Consider the following 18,481-nt stretch of genomic DNA (forward strand, 5'->3'; position numbering starts at 1 on the left):
CCAGGCAAATGCCTGTCCAGTTCCTCCTTAAATTTATTTAACCTATCAACTTCCGCAACGACAGAAGGAAGTTTGTTCCAGCAATTAACCACCCGCTGGCTAAAGGCAAATTTCCGCACATCTATTCTACATCTGTATTTTCTTAATTTGAATTTATGGCCCCTTAGGTTCGTAATCTGAACGAGTGGAAGGATCCCATCAGAATTCAGCGTGCTCAACCCATTGAAGGCCTTATACACCTCAATCAGATCACCTCGCAGGCGCCTAGTCTCCAGCCACTGCAATTTGCAGACCTTAAACCTCTCTTGGTTAGAGAGTCCCTTCATTCCCCTCACCAATCTTGTTGCCCTTCTCTGTACACGCTCAAGCAAATCTACATCCTTCCTAAAATGAGGCCTCCAGGCCTGTACGCAGTACTTAAGGCGTGGCCTGACCATTGCCTTATACAGTGGGACAATTACCTCCTTTTCCCTGCTAACAAAATTCCTATATATCATTGACAAAACCCCATGACCTGCCCTGGCAGCCTGTTTGCATTGGTCAGAAAACTTCATATCTGACTGCACAATTATTCCCAGATCTTTTTCATTTTCTACCACCTTAAGTGTAGTAATGCACAGTTGGTACGTTTCTCTGGTTTACTTCTACCCATATGCAGCATTTTGCATTTGTCAAGGTTAAACTTCAGTTGCCACTTCTTAGCCAATCTACCCAAATTTTCTAGATCCTGTTGCAGCAGCACACTGCCATTATTGTCATTAACAACCCTGCCAACCTTTGTATTATCTGCAAACTTCGACACTAAGCCTGATATACCTTCATGATATCATTGATAAATATACAAAACAACAGTGGACCCAACGCCGAACCCTGTGGGACTCCACTAAAAACATTAGTCCACGAAAAGCAGCTCCCATTGATTACCACCCTCTGTCTTCTCCCACTCAACCATCCTTTTATCCATTGTAGCAACTTACCCTTAATACCATTCTGCTCCAATTTGTACAATAGTCTTCCATGTGCAACAGTATCAAAAGCTTTCTTGAAATCGAAATAACTTCATATCTGACTGTACAATTACTCCCAGGTCTTTTTCATTTTCTACCACCTTAAGTATAGTACCACACAGTTGGTACGTTTTTTCTGGGGTTACTTCTACCCAAATGTCGACTACAGATTAACTACTGACACGCATCGCTTTGTTGAACTGATGTTAAAGGCCTATGACAAAAATTGTCGGTCTCTTTTAGTCGTGGTGGTACCCACCAGTAGAAGTAATTTTCGGCAATCGATCGACGCGTCTCTACCTGTGGTTACACGAACGACCACTACCTCCGATGGCAGCCATCCTATGATATAATGACGACTATAGGTTATGTTGCGCCAACATTTAAGCGTTTTTTATAATTTTTTTTTTAAACGGGACAAAAATGATAGTTTTACTAAAACGACGGAACGGCTGGGACATATAAAAAAAAAAACAAAGAATGGCACTGTCCCGTTGAAAATGGTCAGCCTACTTATATGGGACTTTCCGGTGCACCTGGTCCTGTCAAAGTACGATTTGATCGCTTTGGATTTCTGGCTTTTAAACTCGGCTCGAGAGAAGGGAATCATCAAGAAAACGAAGAAGGATGATATCCAGCTCTGAACCCTGGGTGAGTGCCAAGCCCAAATTCGCCAGATGTGAGCTCCTGAAGACCTGGACAGACTATCGAAGAGAATGGATAGGTGAAATGGGAAGTTTTTTTTTTTTTTTTTTTTTTGGCTGATTTTGTATAAATTTGCTTTCTTGCATCATTTGTAGTGCTGGATTAAGGCACGGGCTACCAAAAAAAAAAAAAAAAAAAAAAAAAAAATGATATTATGGTTATCTGTAATTGTATCTGTGAATTGCGTGTGTTCTCTAGTCGATTTACCTGTCTTGCTGGACGAAAAAACACCAGTTTCTGTGGGGGGGGGGATATGCTATCTATGCCTGAGACTGATTAACTCAGCTAAAGAGTGAAAAAAGCGCAACTTTAGTGGGCTTCGAACCCAGGCCTTTTTCACCCAGTGACGATACCACTGTACTACACGCGCAGACCAGTACGAGCTAGCAGGGTCCTTGCCCTGGGTGCTATTCTTTAAGGGGCATCAAAAACAAGAACAATTAGGAAAAAATATATAAAAAGGGCGCCGAACAATCATTCTGTCCGGGGTGCAGAAATACCTTCGTCCGACACTGATCATTTGCCACTAGTAATGGTAATACTAATACTAATACTAGTTACTATTATAGTTCTTATTCAATGGCGAAATTGCCGTACAATCAGGCCTGCCCGCGGCATGTACATCAGTGTTTTGGTATGGTTGCAAAGGAGAACAGGAATATCGTCCAAAAATTTCGCGGCCCAGATCCCAGAATTTTCAGCTCTTATTGCAAACTAATGGTTCAGAGTTGCACAGGTAAATGTAGAACTTCATTTGTTAGTTTAATCAGTTATAAGTATATATTTTTAAAATTAATTTTATATTGTTTGTTATATTACATAAATGAAACATGTGGATCATTCTATTTTCAAATAAATAATTGAAATCTTGAGTCGAAAGAATTTTCTCTTTGAGATACACTTTTTCTTTTCTTTTTCAATACCAAATTGCTCTGGTATATTGTTAGTAATTATGTTCTGCCTTGCGCTGTCCAAACTCTTTAATTCTTCTGCTGTAATCCAAATATACTGGATATGTTTAATTGACAACATTTAGGTAACTCATAAAATTTTCTTCTTCACTATTTGTCGCCGTAAGCGGTGGCACCTGTCCTGCACGGTTGCTCCAGTACGTTTTCTGTATTTGAGTTTATTAGCCAATATGTGAATTCGATGATAATCAAATTGTAAAGAATAGTTGGACAATAAAGGAAATATGTCAATCTTTCAGTTATCAATATGGAAATTAGTAACACGCTTTGTTACAGTTTGTTTTATTCTTAATTATTTGAATGAGAATTTTTTTAAAATTTTTATTTATTAATAATTGGGCATTAGTGCAGTGTTGACGTCCATTAACCTTACGGTTTGAGCAATTGCAAACACCGAAGACTGTATGCCATTTTGGTTTTTCCGTATTTATTTGATTCTGTTATTAGCATTGCATTATCCGTTCAATGTGATAGTAAATTCTGTTTGCTTTGATTATTTGATTACATTGCTCTGTTGTCAAAATGCTCTCGAACCCAAGCTTTGAATAACCGATCAAATTGTTTAGGTTGAATAATGGGTTGAATACGTGAGACGCGTGTTAGGATTGGTGTACAAATGGAAGAGGCTAACGTGTATGCAGTATGGTTCCGTGGAAGACACTCTTTAATTTTGATTATAAACCGGAAAGTGGTAATTTTTTGTGCCCGGATATTCAGTGTAATTCAGCGGTTTTCATTAGGAATTTTTGAGTATTATTAAGAGCACGTATATTTACACGGAAGCAGTCATGGCGACGCAGAAATTCGTCCAATGGCAGGGAGCGTTTCTTTGGTATTTTAACAAGAAGTAGTGTTTGGTTCCGAAGCGAAAGCTATGGTGTATTTCGGTGTTGGATTATATTTACCGCACAGGATATATATAGGATATTAAATAAGTATGATAAAGTGTCACTTGTGTATAATGAGGGATTCCCGTCAGTTATGTATGAATATATGCGCTTCGTTTCCGCATATAACTTTGAAAATATAACGACGTTGTCATTTATATGTCACGTGACCATTTAGGCCTATGGCGACAATGGCGGCTTCCGAAAATTTTCAACATGGACAGTTCAAGGGACAAATGATGTGTCAGAGGTAAATGTGAAATTAATTAACATTTGTTGTTTTACTGGTAGAGATTTCAGAAGTTGCAAGGGGTATTTATAATGTCATCAAGGGGCAGGCGAGGTCGGGGAAGGCCGCCGAAACGACCACTTCTTTCGCATAGGTTTAATTTATTGAAAAAGCCCCGATATTTGTACGCCGGATCGGGTAATCATAGCTCGCGCTCCTCGGCCCCCATTAAAACAGGTGAGGGTAGCCCGTCTGGGCGATCGGTTCATTATAAAAGTCGACTAAGAGAAAAGGCTCAAAAATCACGTACATTTTTGCAGAATATTTTGGAAGACGATGAGTACAATTTGGGAACTCTATCGAGTGATAATGAAAGTGAGTATCAACAGGAGGAGCAGGAAGAAGAAGCCAATGAATCGGATGCGAGTTATGAATCGGACGATGTTAGTGTTTACTCTCAAAGCAGCTTTAGTACTATTTCCAGTACCACGCCTGCGAGAAGAAGATGGAGTCGTCGACCTCAAACACCTGTTTTTTTACAAGAAAGGGAAATACCACTTCTTGTCCTTCCCAAATCATCCGAAGATTTACTTTTACCCAAAGAATATCTTATGCAAGCCCTTGGAATTTATGAAGTCTTGAGACACTTCAGAAATATATTGCGGTTAACTCCATTTCGCTTTGAAGATTTTTGTACATCGTTGATATCTGATGAACAGTGTGCCCTTTTATCTGAGACACATACTATGCTTCTGAAAGCAATTCTTCGTGAAGAAGATTCTAGTAGTACAACTTTTGGCCCCCAAGATCTGAGGGATACCATCAATATTCACTTTTATTTTACTGATAGTATGACATGGCCAGCGGTACTACGTATGTACTTACAAAGTGATCCGGAATATTATAGTGTTTTAAATTTATCAGAAAATATAGAATATCCTTTTACAACTGTGGAAAATAAATTGAAAGTACTACAGTTTCTGTGTGACAATTTTTTGGCTACTGCACATGCAAGGGACAACATAACCAATGAAGGTAATATATTACACGATGATCATTGCCGTGTTTGTCATAAACTTGGCGACTTGCTTTGCTGTGACTCCTGCCCAGCTGTATATCACCTTGGGTGCCTTGATCCTCCATTACAAGAGGTTCCAACAGAGGACTGGATATGTAGCGTGTGTAAAACAAATCAGGTAAGCATTTTATTTTTGAGGTCATAAAAGTTTTATAATAAGTCCACTTAAAGGACCATACAATTTTGATCGGAATTATAATTTTTATTTATTATTATTTTTTTTATTGTTACTGTTTCTTTAACAGTGATCTAATGTAACTGTGATGTACCAGCATAAATTAATATAAAAATAGGTGTTATTCCTTTCTCAGTTCACCATGTATGGATAGCCCAAGATGCAATATTTGCTCTTTTTTTTTTCCCCCTCCCCTTAAGTGCAATGTTGAATAGTTTGAGATGTTTTAGTTTTCTCGCTTATATGAAAATAATTATTGATATAAAGAATTTTATATAATAATTTTGAAAAGTGTCCAAAGGTAAAAAAAAAAATTGATGCATATCTTTGAAACATGAGTAAGCACTTAAAATAATAGAAGCTGCACCAAATTGTCAACATGCTGAGAATTTAAAGGTGAGATACTTATGTGTTTATGATTCGTATATAATTAGTTTAGTAGGAGTGAAACACTCTTGAAAAGACTTGTTGGATATTTAGCACAGTTTGGATAAAATTTGAAATGATTGAAAATAGCTAATTTTTCTTAAAAGCAAATATATTGCAACTTACGATATACTTTTTATCAATATACTTTTTGTGATTGCATACTTACGAACCTTGATGGGTGCTTCATTAAAAAGTCTGCTCATTTACTAAATCAGTAGGCTACCAGTAAGATTAATAAAAATATAAAATCGATTAGTCAGTTTACATTGTTATTAACTTACAGATTTTGTAAATACCATAAACTTGTGAATTTGAAGGGTAAAAAAAAAAAAAAAGAAAAAATTCATTAAATGTATTACAAACGTTACAGACAGAAATACTGAAATTTTATACTAATGGTATGATATAAATAAAAAAAAAATTGTTAATAGAGAATTTATTCATAATTATGCTCATGAATAAACTTGAATATCAAATATTTCATTTTATATGATAAAGATTAATTTCAATTTTATTTCTGTAGAAAGCTTAGTTTAATATAATAAACTTTTCATTTACAGTATTATATATACTTAATTTACATGATATAATTGTAACAGCAGTAGTACACAAACATCTCTTCCAATTCTTCAGTCCTTTCACTGATCTGAATCAACATGGTTTCTGAAGTTCTTGATACCCACCTTTTTAAGTTGATGCAGTTTACACAGATATATCTAAGGCATTTTATAAAGTCTCATACGAACAACTTCTGGAAAAACTTAAGCTATATGGTATCCGTGACCCTTTGCTCTCACGGCTATGGAGCTATATTGTGCATTGTTCCATGAGCGTTATCAGTGGGTTCGGACCATTTTATACCACTTGGTGGGAGTACCTCAAGGCTCCACCCTAGGTCCCCTACTTTTCATTGTTTTTATAAATGATCTTCCTTCATTCATCCGCACCTCCAATGTTCAGTTTTCAAGTTGCTCTCTATGCAGATTATCTTAAGATCTACTTGGCAGTGAAGGAGATTACGGATTCTCAACAGCTTCAATGCTCCCTCAATAAATTCTCTCTGTGGCTATCTCTGAATGGCCTCGAAGTGCAGAGTAATCTTTCTCATCTTGCAGATCTCCACAACTAATAAATATGGAATACACCATTAACTCTGTGATCATCAAAAGGTGTGACCAAGTTAACTGCTTGGGGATTCTCTTCTCCAGCAGTGCTAAATTTGATGCTCATGTCTTTAAAATCACCAGCAAAACATTCAAAACACTGGGATTTATCAAACGGAATACCTACAAGTTCAAAAACTACAGGTATGCTATTATCCTTTGTAAAACTTTTGTACTGCCAATCCTTAAATTCAGCTCACCCATCTGGAATCCTCACACAAAGACTTTATTTAACAAAATTGAAACAGCCCAAAAAAAAATTTTGTCCATTACCTTACATTCCATAATCCTCTATTTTATCACTCAGTATACTATGAATTGCTGTGTGATTACTTTCATCTGAGCCCTCTGTGCACTAGAAGAGTTATTGCTGACATCACCCTTCTAGCCAAAGTAATCACTTATGAAGCATCCAATATCCTTAGTAAAATCAATTTCAATGCTCCTTGTAGACAAGTCAGAAATCTTATGCTGTTTCGCCTTGACTCTGCTACCACTGACTTTATGAAGTTCAGCCCACTGAGCAGGATCAGAAAATCGGCAAATAACTCTCTCATTAACTTTTTTGACAACTCCCAATCACTGTTGAACTCCATTCACAAGTTTGCCTCTTCTCTTGAACTGCAGAGTGACTAGCTCTCATCTAATTATTGTAGTTTATTATTATTATTTGTTTTATCATTTTTCTATTCCCTAATTAATTAATTTATTATTTGTTTTACTGGTAACTTAACTTAATGCATTCCTCTTTTGTACATATAATTTTAATGTTTGAATCTATATCAATGTTTATCTTCCTGTTGGATTTCTTATTATTGTTATCAACTCTGTTCATTGTTCTGCTCTCAAATACACTGTTAATGGTTACCTGTTGTGTATCTTGTTATTAATAAAAATAAAAACATAAAAAATTTGTCGAAGCCCATTGATTGTTTGTGATAGTTGGAATAACTTAAATAGCTATTGCTGGTGAATATTGTCAGGGAAATGGGAAATATATTGCACAGAAAGGATAGGTGGAATAAGGTATATCTGCCAACAGCAAAGGATGAAGATGTTGCAGAGTAGATATTTTTTGAAGGGCATGAAATATGATACTGTTGTATATGTTGCCACTAATGATGTTAAGAGTAAGAGATCTGAGAACTTCATAGGGCAAATTTGAGAAAAAGTTGAGTTAGGATTAAATTTTAAAGTGTCTGCAATTCTGTCCAGACACTGTAGGAGGAAGTATATGAGAACCTTGTTAAACAGTTCAGCTCTGGAGAGACAATGCAAGGCTCATGGGGGTAGGCTCTGTGTTTGTTAACAGGAGAGATTGTTTTTGCAGAGATAGGATATGCTTAAATAGATGTAAGAATATTTGCTGATGCTATTGAGGCAGTGTTAGGTTGGGGAAGGAAAAGTGCTAGTCTGGGTAGATACAGATATCGTAGATTAATAGATATCACAGATATCATAGACTAATAAATTAATAGCAACTCGTGCACAGATATAAGTTATTTTTGCACTTCTTCTTTTAGTATGTGCAGTAGCCTGGAAAGCAAGATGTTTGGTAGTACAAGGCCTGGTGGGATCCTTGTAGAACAAGCAAATTTATGGGCTATATTAGGATTATTGACAGTAAAAACAGGTGCATGTATACTTGTGTGCACACTAATGCTAGGGACATAGGAACAAATTTGATGAATTTTAATTACATTACTTATTAAGTAATCAAACTTGAACATTGTAGGATTATCATAGGCATAGTATCACTCAAACATAAGCAGTAAAGAATTTGAATATGGGGAGTATACAGTGAACAGCCAGGTCAGGAAGTGGGAGAAGAGTTGTGCTCTTAGTTAAGAAGCACATGGAATCTAAGGCAGTGCACTCGTTCAACATGGAGAGCCAGTGCAATATTAGGTCCATTTGTTGTGACATGAGCACTGGTAAAACAAAAATGAGAGTAGTAGTAGTAGTAGGGTCTAGTCTATTATATGCCTAATGACCCTGATGAGTGTAACAAACAACAGTAGAGATAGAGAGTATGCCAGTAAATCAGATTTTCTTATAATAGAGAATTTTAGCATTAGCATTAATAGAGGCATAGGATGCAAGAAAGCAAGTTAAACAGCATCAACCAAAAAAAAAAAAACTTCCCGTTTCACCCCTCCATTCACTTCAAAAGTTTGTCCAGTTCTTCCTTGAATTTATTTAAGTTATCGACTTCCACAATGACAGATGGAATTTCCAGCAATCAACTACCCGCTGGCTAAAGGCAAATTTCTGCACATTTATTCTACAACTGTCTTTCCTCAATTTAAGTTAAGTCTCCTTAGGTTTGTAATCTGGACAAGAGGAAGAACCCCATCAGTATTGAGCCTGCTCAAAAAGGCCTTATACACCTCAATCAGATCACCTTGCAGGTGCCTAGTCTCCAGATGCTGCAATTTGCAGAACTTAATCCTTTCTTGGTAAGAGAATCCATTCGTTCTCCTCACTAATCTTGTTGGCCTTCTCTGTACTCATTCTGGCAACTGGACATCCTTCCTAACATTAGATAACCAGACCTGTATGCAGTACTCAAGGTGTGTCCTGACTATTGCTACCTCCTTATCCCTGCTAGCAAAATTCCTGTATATCATTGACAAGACCCCACAAGCTGATCTGGCAGCCTGTCTGCACTGCTCAAAAAACTTCATATCTGACTGCATAATTATCCCCAGATCTTTTTCATTCTCCACAATCCCGAGTGTAATACCACACAGTTGGTACATTTCTCTGGGGTTACTGCTACTCATATGCAGTACTTTGCATTTGTTAATGTTACACTTCAGCTGTCACTTCTCAGCCCATCTTTCCAGCTTTTCTAGATCCTGTTGCAGTATACTGCCATTAACAACCCTGCCAACCTTTGTATCATCTGCAAACTTCGACATTAAGCTTGATATACCTTCATCAATATCATTGATAAATATACAAAAGAACAGTGGACCTAACACCGAACCCTGTGGGACTCCACTAATAACATTAGTCCAAGAAGAGCAGCACCCATTGATTACCACCCCTGTCTTCTCCCACTTAACCATCCTTTTATCCATTGTAGCAACTTACCCTTAATACCATTCTGCTCCAATTTGTACAATAGTCTTCTATGTGCAACAGTGTCAAAAGCTTTCCTGAAATCCAAATATATGATATCAAAATTATTTTTTGCATCCAGTTCCTTTGTAACCACATCATAATATCCTATCAAATTTGTCAGACAAGACTTTCCCTTAACAAACCCATGCTGTGTCTGAATTATTGCTGCAGTCTTGTCTAGATGATCCTGCAATGCATCTTTAACCAGTGACTCCATTATCACTGGTAAAATGCCATTGCCATCTTTCTCTCTCTGGTGATGAAGCATCTTGGCTCCTCATTTGGTTCATCTGAGCTTCGTCAGCATTTTCTTTTTTCACTATTAGTTCCTTCAAGTCAATAAGTTCTTCATTAGATAATTCCTTCTCTTCTTCCTCTATTAACTCCTCCACGTCTTTGGCAACAACCTCCAACTGAAATAGCTCTGCAACCTTTACAATCTTATTTGTAATCTCTTCATATGATTTGTCTTTTTCAAACCCTTTTAAGCCTTTTACATGCCTGGATATTTTCTTCCGTGCACCATTTAAACAACTTATAGTAATTTCTGCCCAGGCCTTATTAATGTTTAAGATGGCGTGGTAAATATTGTAAGATTTCCTAAAGTCTCTTAACGTAAAGTTTTTCTCACCCTCTACTGCAGACAATGCCTGAGCAAATGTTGTGCATAAATAGTATGCTTTTTAATTCGAAATAACACTCTGATCCATAGGTTGGACGAGTGAAGTCGTGTTTGGCGGTAGAAATATGACTCTCGCGTTCAAATTGAAATCATCTAGATGCGTAGGATGTCCAAGAGCATTATTTAGTAGAAGCAAAATCTTGAAAGGAACATTGTTTTATTTACAATATTTTTCAACCTCGGGAATGAAGCAGCATTTAAACCAACCCTCAGATATTATTATCCATGCTCTCTTGTTCAATCGGATATGCACAGGTTGGGTGGCTTTATTGATGCCCTTAAATGAATGAGGGTTTCCAGAATGGTGCGCAAGCAGTGGTATTAATCTGTAATCTCCCATTGCATTAGCTCCAAGCAAGAGCGTGGCCCTATCTTTTGAAACCTGGCATTGTCTTTCCCTCTTTGGCAATGTATGTTTTGCTTAAATGGCCATTGGACTCAGGGGCACTTGCTTCTGAATCTGATTTTCCACCCATACTATTAATAGCTGTTCCATCTTCGATATAGCACTTGAACACTGTTGATCTTAAGTGCGTGATCCTTTGATATGTTCTTTTATACGTTCACTGTTCTTTAAAATGGTATTCACTGTTGAAGCCGCGAGACCTAATTCCCTTGCAATAGATGACAAACTTTGTCCTGCTTCATACTTCTTAATCATTTTCATCTTCATTTCTAAATAAATTTTGTTTTGTTTCCTGGCAGTGCTAGCACTTGCTCTTTCTGTTGGTCCCCTTCCCTTCATCATTGTAATACGTAAATAGGAATGAAGAGTGAAGATTTGAGCGAAGAGGAACACATTTCGCCATAATACTGTAACGTAAAAACCCACAGAATTCCAGTTATCGGGATTATTGCAAATGCAATAAGATCGCGTTTACTATCTGTATGTATAATAGATTGCGCTAACAGAAAAGCCCCATAAACTGGAAAGTGCAAATTGTTTTTATTGTTTTTTGGTCGTGACCTCCAGAAATGTCCTTTAGAAAAATGTTGCAAAGGCATTCAAAATTGATTCTTATAACAGAACATAAGATAATGAAAGTGTAGTGCTATTTCCATTATAAAATTGACCTTTTAGAGAGATAAATAGCTTAGTAATATAGCAAAATTTTTAACTTCCAAGGACTTGGAACGAATTCCAAAAAAAAAACGAAAAAAAAAAAACAATATGTTATTGGATTCACATTACGATATTTTCACAATACCTCCATTTATCCCTACAGATGCCAAATGCATTTCCATATTTTTTCCAGTTTGCACCAGCCGGCAAAAACTTACGTAAAGTCAAGTTTGTGTAAGTTGAGTATTACGTAAGTCGGGGAGTTTTTGTACTTGGGCTTTCAGAAAAGCTTTTGATACTGTTGCACATAAAAGACTGCTGTAAAAATTGAAGAAGTGTGGAGTTAAGGTCAAGTTACTGGTATGGATAAATGGTTGATTAAGTCGGCTGGTGGTTGCACTGCTCTTCTTGGACTAATGTTATTAGTTGTGCCTCTCAGGGTTTAGTGCTGGACCCATTGTTTTCAATATTTATTACTGATATTGATGAATGCCTATCAGGTTTAATGTCTAAATTTGAGAATGATACAAAAGGTTGGCAGGTTGATTAATGATAGCAGTCGGGGTGTGCTGCCACAACAAGATTCAGAAAAAAAAGCTAGGCTGAGAAGTGGCAGCTGAAGTTTGACAAATGCAAATCGTTCTATATGGGTAACATTTAATGTCTGGATAAAGTACCAACTATGTGATACCTCACCCAAAGTAGCAGAAAAAGAAAGAGACCTATGGATGATTGTGTACCCAAACATGAACTTCTAATAGTGCAAATAGTGGTTTTGTCAATGGTACACAGGAATTTTGCCAGTAGGGATAAGGAGGTGATTATCATGTTGTATAAGACAATGGTTAGGCCACATCTTGAATACTCATACAGGTCTGTAGGCCTTATTTTAGGAAGCATGTGAATCTGTTGGAATCGGTAGAGAGAACAGCGATGAAATTAGTGAGAGGAAACAAAAGGATACTCTTACAATTGAAGACTTCAGTTTTGCTAATTGTAGTATCCTGTAATTGGGTCTGATTGACATATTTGTTTGATTGAGTAAGCTAATTTGTGTTGGCATCCTTACTCCTGCTCAGTTAACACTCAAAAGGGTGCATAAATTTAAATTAGCATTAGCATTAGTAGCACATATGATGCAAGAAAGCAAGATTATATATCATTAGCCAAAAAAAAAAAAAAAAAAAAAACACCCTTCCCATTTCATCCATCCATTCACTCCAAATGTTTGTCTAGTTCTGCCTTGAACTTAAGTTACTAACCCCACTACAACGGATGGAAGTTTGTTCCAACTATCAACTACCTGCCGGCTAAAGGTGAATCTCCACACAATCTATTCTACAATTGTCCTTTCTCACTTTGAATTTATGTCCCCCCAGGTGAGTAATCTGAGCAAGAGGAAGAATTACATTAGCATTGAGCTTGCTCAATCCATTCAAGGCCTTCATCATCATCATCAGCCATTTTCAATCCACTGCAGGATGAAGGCCTCTCCAGCAACTTTCTAGTTCCTTCTGTTTTGAGCACTGGCCATCCATTTACTACCCACAAACTCATGAATTTCATCTATCCATCTCTGCCTTTGTCTTCCAGGATTTCTTCTAGCTCCTCTTGGGTACCATTCTGTTATTTTTTTAGTCCATCTGTCATCATGTCTTCGAGCTGTGTCCTGCCCAAGACCATTTTAGTTCTTTAGTTTTGATAAGAATGTCCTTTACTTGAGTTTGCTTCCTAATCCACGTGTTTCTCTTCTTATCTAACAGTCTGATTCCCAATGTAATTCGTTCCATTCTTCACTGTGTAGTTCTCAGCTTCTCTTCCATTCTTTTGGTGAGTGCCCAAGTTTCACTTCCATAAGTCATGGTGGGGAGTATACATTGGTTCATTATTTTACGTTTCAGACAAACTGGGATATTGCTCTTCAGTATGTGACTATATTTCCTGAATGCTATCCATCCAAAATTTATTCTTCTCTTGACTTCCAGCCATTTATCATTATTACAGCTAATAACTTGTCCCAGATAAGTATATGACTCCACCTTTTCAATTACTGCTTCTTCAATCATTATTTCCCTTTCTGTGGCATACTTGTTCATCATTACTTTTGTTTTAGCCATATTCAACTTTAGTCCTAAATCCTTACTAACTGTGCATAACCGATTAAGATTTCCTCTAATTCTTTGGGATCGTGGCTTATGATTACAATGTCATCTGCAAATCGTAAATGGTTTAGGTACTCTCCTTTCACATTGACTCCTTTCTGCAACCAGTCTAATCTTCTGAAAGCTTCCTCAAGGGCAACAGTAAACAGCTTTGAAGATATTGTGTCTCCTTGTCAAACTCCTTTCTCAATTTTAAATTTCCTACTGTCTTTGTCTAGTCTAATAAAGAAGGTAGCACTCTCATATATTTTTTCAAAATCATAATATGTGGGATATCTATGCCTTGTCTTTCTAGTGCCCGAAACATTGCCTTATGGAGTCAAATGCCTTTTCATAATCCGCAAAAGCCAGGCATAATGGTGTTTTATATTCATTTGCTTTCTCCATTAGCTGTGATATTACGTGAAGGTGATCCATAGTTGAGAATCCTGTCCTAAAGCCAGCTTGCTCTTTTGGTTGATTCTCATCAAGTATTCTTTCTAATCTGTTAGTAATGACCCTTGTGAACAACTTGTAGATGTGGGATAACAAGGCCTTATACATCTCAATTAGATCACCTCGCAGGTGCCTAGTCTTCAGAAACTGCAATTTGCAGAACTTAAGCCTTTCTTGGTAACACCAGCCCTTTGTTCTCCTCACCAATCTCGTTGCCCTCCTCTGTATTCATTTCCTAAAATGAGGCCTCTAGACCTGTATACAGTACTCAAGGTGTGGCTTGACCCATTGCCTTATACAAGGGAACAATCACCTCTTTATCCCTGCAAGCAAAATTTCTGTATATCATTGACAAGACACCATGAGCTAATCTTGCAGCCTGACTGCACTGCTCAGAAAACTTCATATCTGACTGTACAATTACCGCTATTTCCTTTTCTCCACTACTCTGAGTGTAGTACCACCCAGTTGATATTTACTCTGGGGTTACTGCTACCTATATGCAGTACTTGTCAATGGTAAACTTCAGTTGCCACCTCTCAGCCTATCTGCTCAACTTTTCCAGATCCTGTTGCAGTAGCGTATTATCACTGTCATTAACAACCCTGCCAACCTTTGTATCGTCTGCAAACTTAGACATTAATCATGATACACTTTCATCAATAACATTGATAAATACTGAAAACAACAATGAGCCGAACCCTGGGGGGCTCCACCAATAACATTACTCCACGAAGAGCAGTGTCCGTTGATTGGGAGAAGACAGTGTCCTCTCTGTCTTCTCCCAATCAACCATCCTTTTATCCATTATAACAACTTGCCCTTAATGCCATAGCCATACTGTTCCAATTTGGACGGTAATCTTCTGTGTGCCACAGTATCAAAAGCTTTCCTGAAATCCAAGTATGTGATATCAAAATTATTCTTTGCATCCAGTTCCTTTGTGACCACATCATAGTATCCAATAAAATTTGTCAGACAAGACTTCCCCCTAACAAACCCATGCTGTGTCTGAGCTATAGCTGCAGTCTTGTCTAGATGATCCTGCATCGCTTCCTTAACCAGTGACTCCATTATTTTTCCTGGAACAGAAGTTAGACTAACAGGTCTGTAATTACCAGTGTCACCCTTTGATCCCCCTTTGTGAATTAGGGACACGCACATCTCCAGTCCATGGGGAGCTCCCCTAAGTCCAAGGAAGCTTTCAAAATTATGGCTAAGGGTTTGTTTACTTTCCTTGCTTCCTCTAATATAACTGGATAGATCCCATCTACCCCAGGTGCCTTCCTTATGTTTTTCTTCAACAATTTCTCCTCCACTTTGCTCTCAGTTATTACAAAATTACTTAGCTCCCTGTTAAAGTTTGATAAACTTCTGCCATTCCCCTCTTGAATAACTCCTCATGTGTGAGTGTAGATGCTAAATACTCATTCAATTTATCAGCTACCTGAGCATGATCATCAGTAGTCAGACCATCTTACGTTAAGTGGACCAATCTGATTCATCCCTTTCTTTCTAGAGTTTACATAAGTAAAGAACTCTGCTGTTTATCTTTGCATCCTTTGCCAAAGATTTCTCGTAATTCCCTGTCGCCAACCTAACCTCCTTTGTGACTTGATTACAGACTAACTTATATCTGCCATAGGCTTTTATGCCACCTGATAATTTATATGCATCCCATGCATTTTCTTCTCCATTTCCACGAGCCGCATTAATTCATCTGATATCCATTTAGGCCTAAACTTGAACAGTATTTCTTAGTTGGTATGAAAAGCCTAGTACCCTCCATGATTAAGTCCCTGAAGGCTTCCCATTTAGAATTCACCATTGGTAACATCATCAGTTGATCCTACTGTATGGAATTTAAAACCTCTCTGAGACCATTGTAGTCACCTTTACGAAAGCAAAAACCCTTCCCCTTACCCTTGATCCCACATCAATACACTGTGATCAGTGGTACCTAGTGGTTCCTTTATCTGCAGATTCTTAACGCATGAAGAATCACTGCTGATAATCAGATCAAGAGTATTACTCCCTCTGGTTGTCTCTCAAACATGTTGCTGTAGAAAACAGTCGTCCAATAAATTAACAAAAGTTTTGCTAGTGTGTGAGTGACCAACCCACATGTTTCTGGCTCACTCTATTTCTCTGCACAATTGCTCATTATACTCATCAGATTTATTAGGCCTATAACATACACCTACTCTCATTTTCCCTTTCCCATTGCTTATGTCATACCACACTGACTCAACATTGCACTGTCCACCAATATCAACTGGATGCACTTCCTTAGATTTTATGTGTTTCTTAACTAACAGCATAATCCCTCCTCCCTTCATGTCCAGTCTATCCTTTCTGTACACATTGTAATTTCCAAATTCTAATTCTGCACTGCTTATATCCATGTGACATCACATATCTGATATCCCAACAGTATCCGCTTTTGATGTCTTGACCAGCACTTCAAATTCATCAAATTTATTTACTATACTCCTAGCATTGGTGTTCATACAACTATATATACACTTATTCTTACCCTTAGCTACCCTAACACAACCCATATATTTACTTGTTCCATGATTTCTCCCGGCAGCTCTTGAAATCCCCAGTACTCCACTTCGCAGGCTGCTGCTCATTCCAATGGAAGCATTGCAACAATCACTTTCACCTCTGCCTGTGGCTACTGTTAATCTATTAGTTTGTGAATCCCCCAAACTAGCAGTTTTCTGATAACATAACCCTGCCTCGATAGCATCAGCCAATATTCTTGCACCCTTTCTATTTAAGTGTATCCCATCCCTGTAGAAACAATATTTCCTGTTAACAAGCACAGACCATGCTGAGAAAAATTCTACCCCTTGCACTATCTCTGCTGGGCCAAATTGATTGACAAGGTTCTCATCATATACTCCCTCTTATCATGTCTGAGCAGAATTGCAGACACTTTCAAATTTAACCCTAACTCACAACTTTTTTTTTTCAACATTGACCCATACTTGTTAAGTAAGTCCACAGATCTTCTACTCTTAATGTCATTAATGCCGAAGTGTAAATTGAGGCGGGATAGGTGCAGGATAGTGTGGAAATTTGCTTTATCAGCATCATGGAAGATATCCATATGTGTGTCTGATGTGGGATCTCTGTTAACTACTCTTACTAGAAAAAGTATCTTTTCCTACAAGATAATTGGATAAACATTACAATTTATAGATTTTATGTATATATATATGTATATGCCAATTATTGTAAAACTTATTTGACCTAAAAAATATATCAGATTTGAAAGTTAGTGTTAATTTTATGTTTATACTCTTCAACTGCAAGATGCCAAGCTTTTTTTTTTTTTTTTTTTTTCTTATATGATACCCCCAAGCATGAGAGGTATTAGAACCTATTGTACTTAGTACCGGGCATGAGTTGAAGGTTGAGAAGATGAAAGAAAATACTTGTTGGCATTATTCAGGAAATATGTATGAAGGGAATTTGTTCCAGAAAGTGGAAGTAGAATTAATAAATCGAGAAAAAAAATAAAATTTGGTTCTGTCAGTTTAAAGTTGGACAGTAAAAGGATATTGACTGGTTGTAGCACGTGTTCATACTGGTTTGAAAGAGAGAGAGAGACAGCAAATTATAGAAGACAGTTCAGAAGAACAGTGCCCATGGAAGTATCTATAGAAAAGGCATGCAGCTGAAACAGAATGTCTATGAGAAGAGTGGAGAGACTTTATTAGGGACGAGTCATTAATTAATCTAACCGCCCTCTTTTGAATGGAATCTAGAACTTCATTGTCAGGACGATACGGTCATGCAGGTAGATTTCTCTAGGTGTTTGCCATACTCGGACATGACTGTTAGGTGAATCATGTATTATGACTCATCACTCCAAAACATAACTTTCCATTGGTTCAGGAGTGGTGGACCAGATAGCAAGTTGGAAGGCATCTGGCATTACATTAGTAGGGTTGATTAGTGGCTGCTTATGAATGGCTGTATGACCATGGTAACCTATATCACGCAGTGTCTTGCATGCTGTACTGATGCTGAAATGTGTCCCAATCATCTCACTTAGGGCTGTGTGTGCCATGGAAATGTCAACCTGCATTCCAAACAGATGATTCTTTGCAGGACTCTCCTGTCACATTCCATCATCTCTGAGGTTTTCTAGGTCTTTTTGTGACAGTTTCAGTTCCCTTCAATTTGCAGATGACATTACCAGTTGTCAACCTAGGAATCTTTAATGCAGTTGAACTAACACGTACTGACCAATTGCTTATGTGGCATCCTATTATCATTCCACACGGAAGTCTGTTAACTATTGAATCTGACATCTAGAATTCACAATTGTGCAGCTGTCTCCTCAAAGGCT

General features: G+C 37.5%; 1 protein-coding gene across 1 annotated transcript in view; it reads left to right on the plus strand.

The window, feature by feature from the left end:
• Positions 1–3,068: 3,068 nt before the first annotated feature.
• E(bx) (nucleosome-remodeling factor subunit NURF301 E(bx)) overlaps positions 3,069–18,481 on the plus strand; it is a 693,176-nt gene continuing 677,763 nt past the window's right edge. Inside the window, exon 1 of the mRNA XM_090382976.1 lies at positions 3,069–4,995. Coding sequence (XP_090239102.1) covers positions 3,892–4,995 — 1,104 coding nt within the window. The 5' untranslated portion in view covers positions 3,069–3,891. The remainder of the gene's footprint in view (positions 4,996–18,481) is intronic.

This window comes from Mastigoproctus giganteus, chromosome 10 (genome assembly GCF_048544385.1).
Source record: "Mastigoproctus giganteus isolate SK-2022 chromosome 10, ASM4854438v1, whole genome shotgun sequence".
Classification (NCBI taxonomy): domain Eukaryota; kingdom Metazoa; phylum Arthropoda; class Arachnida; order Uropygi; family Thelyphonidae; genus Mastigoproctus; species Mastigoproctus giganteus.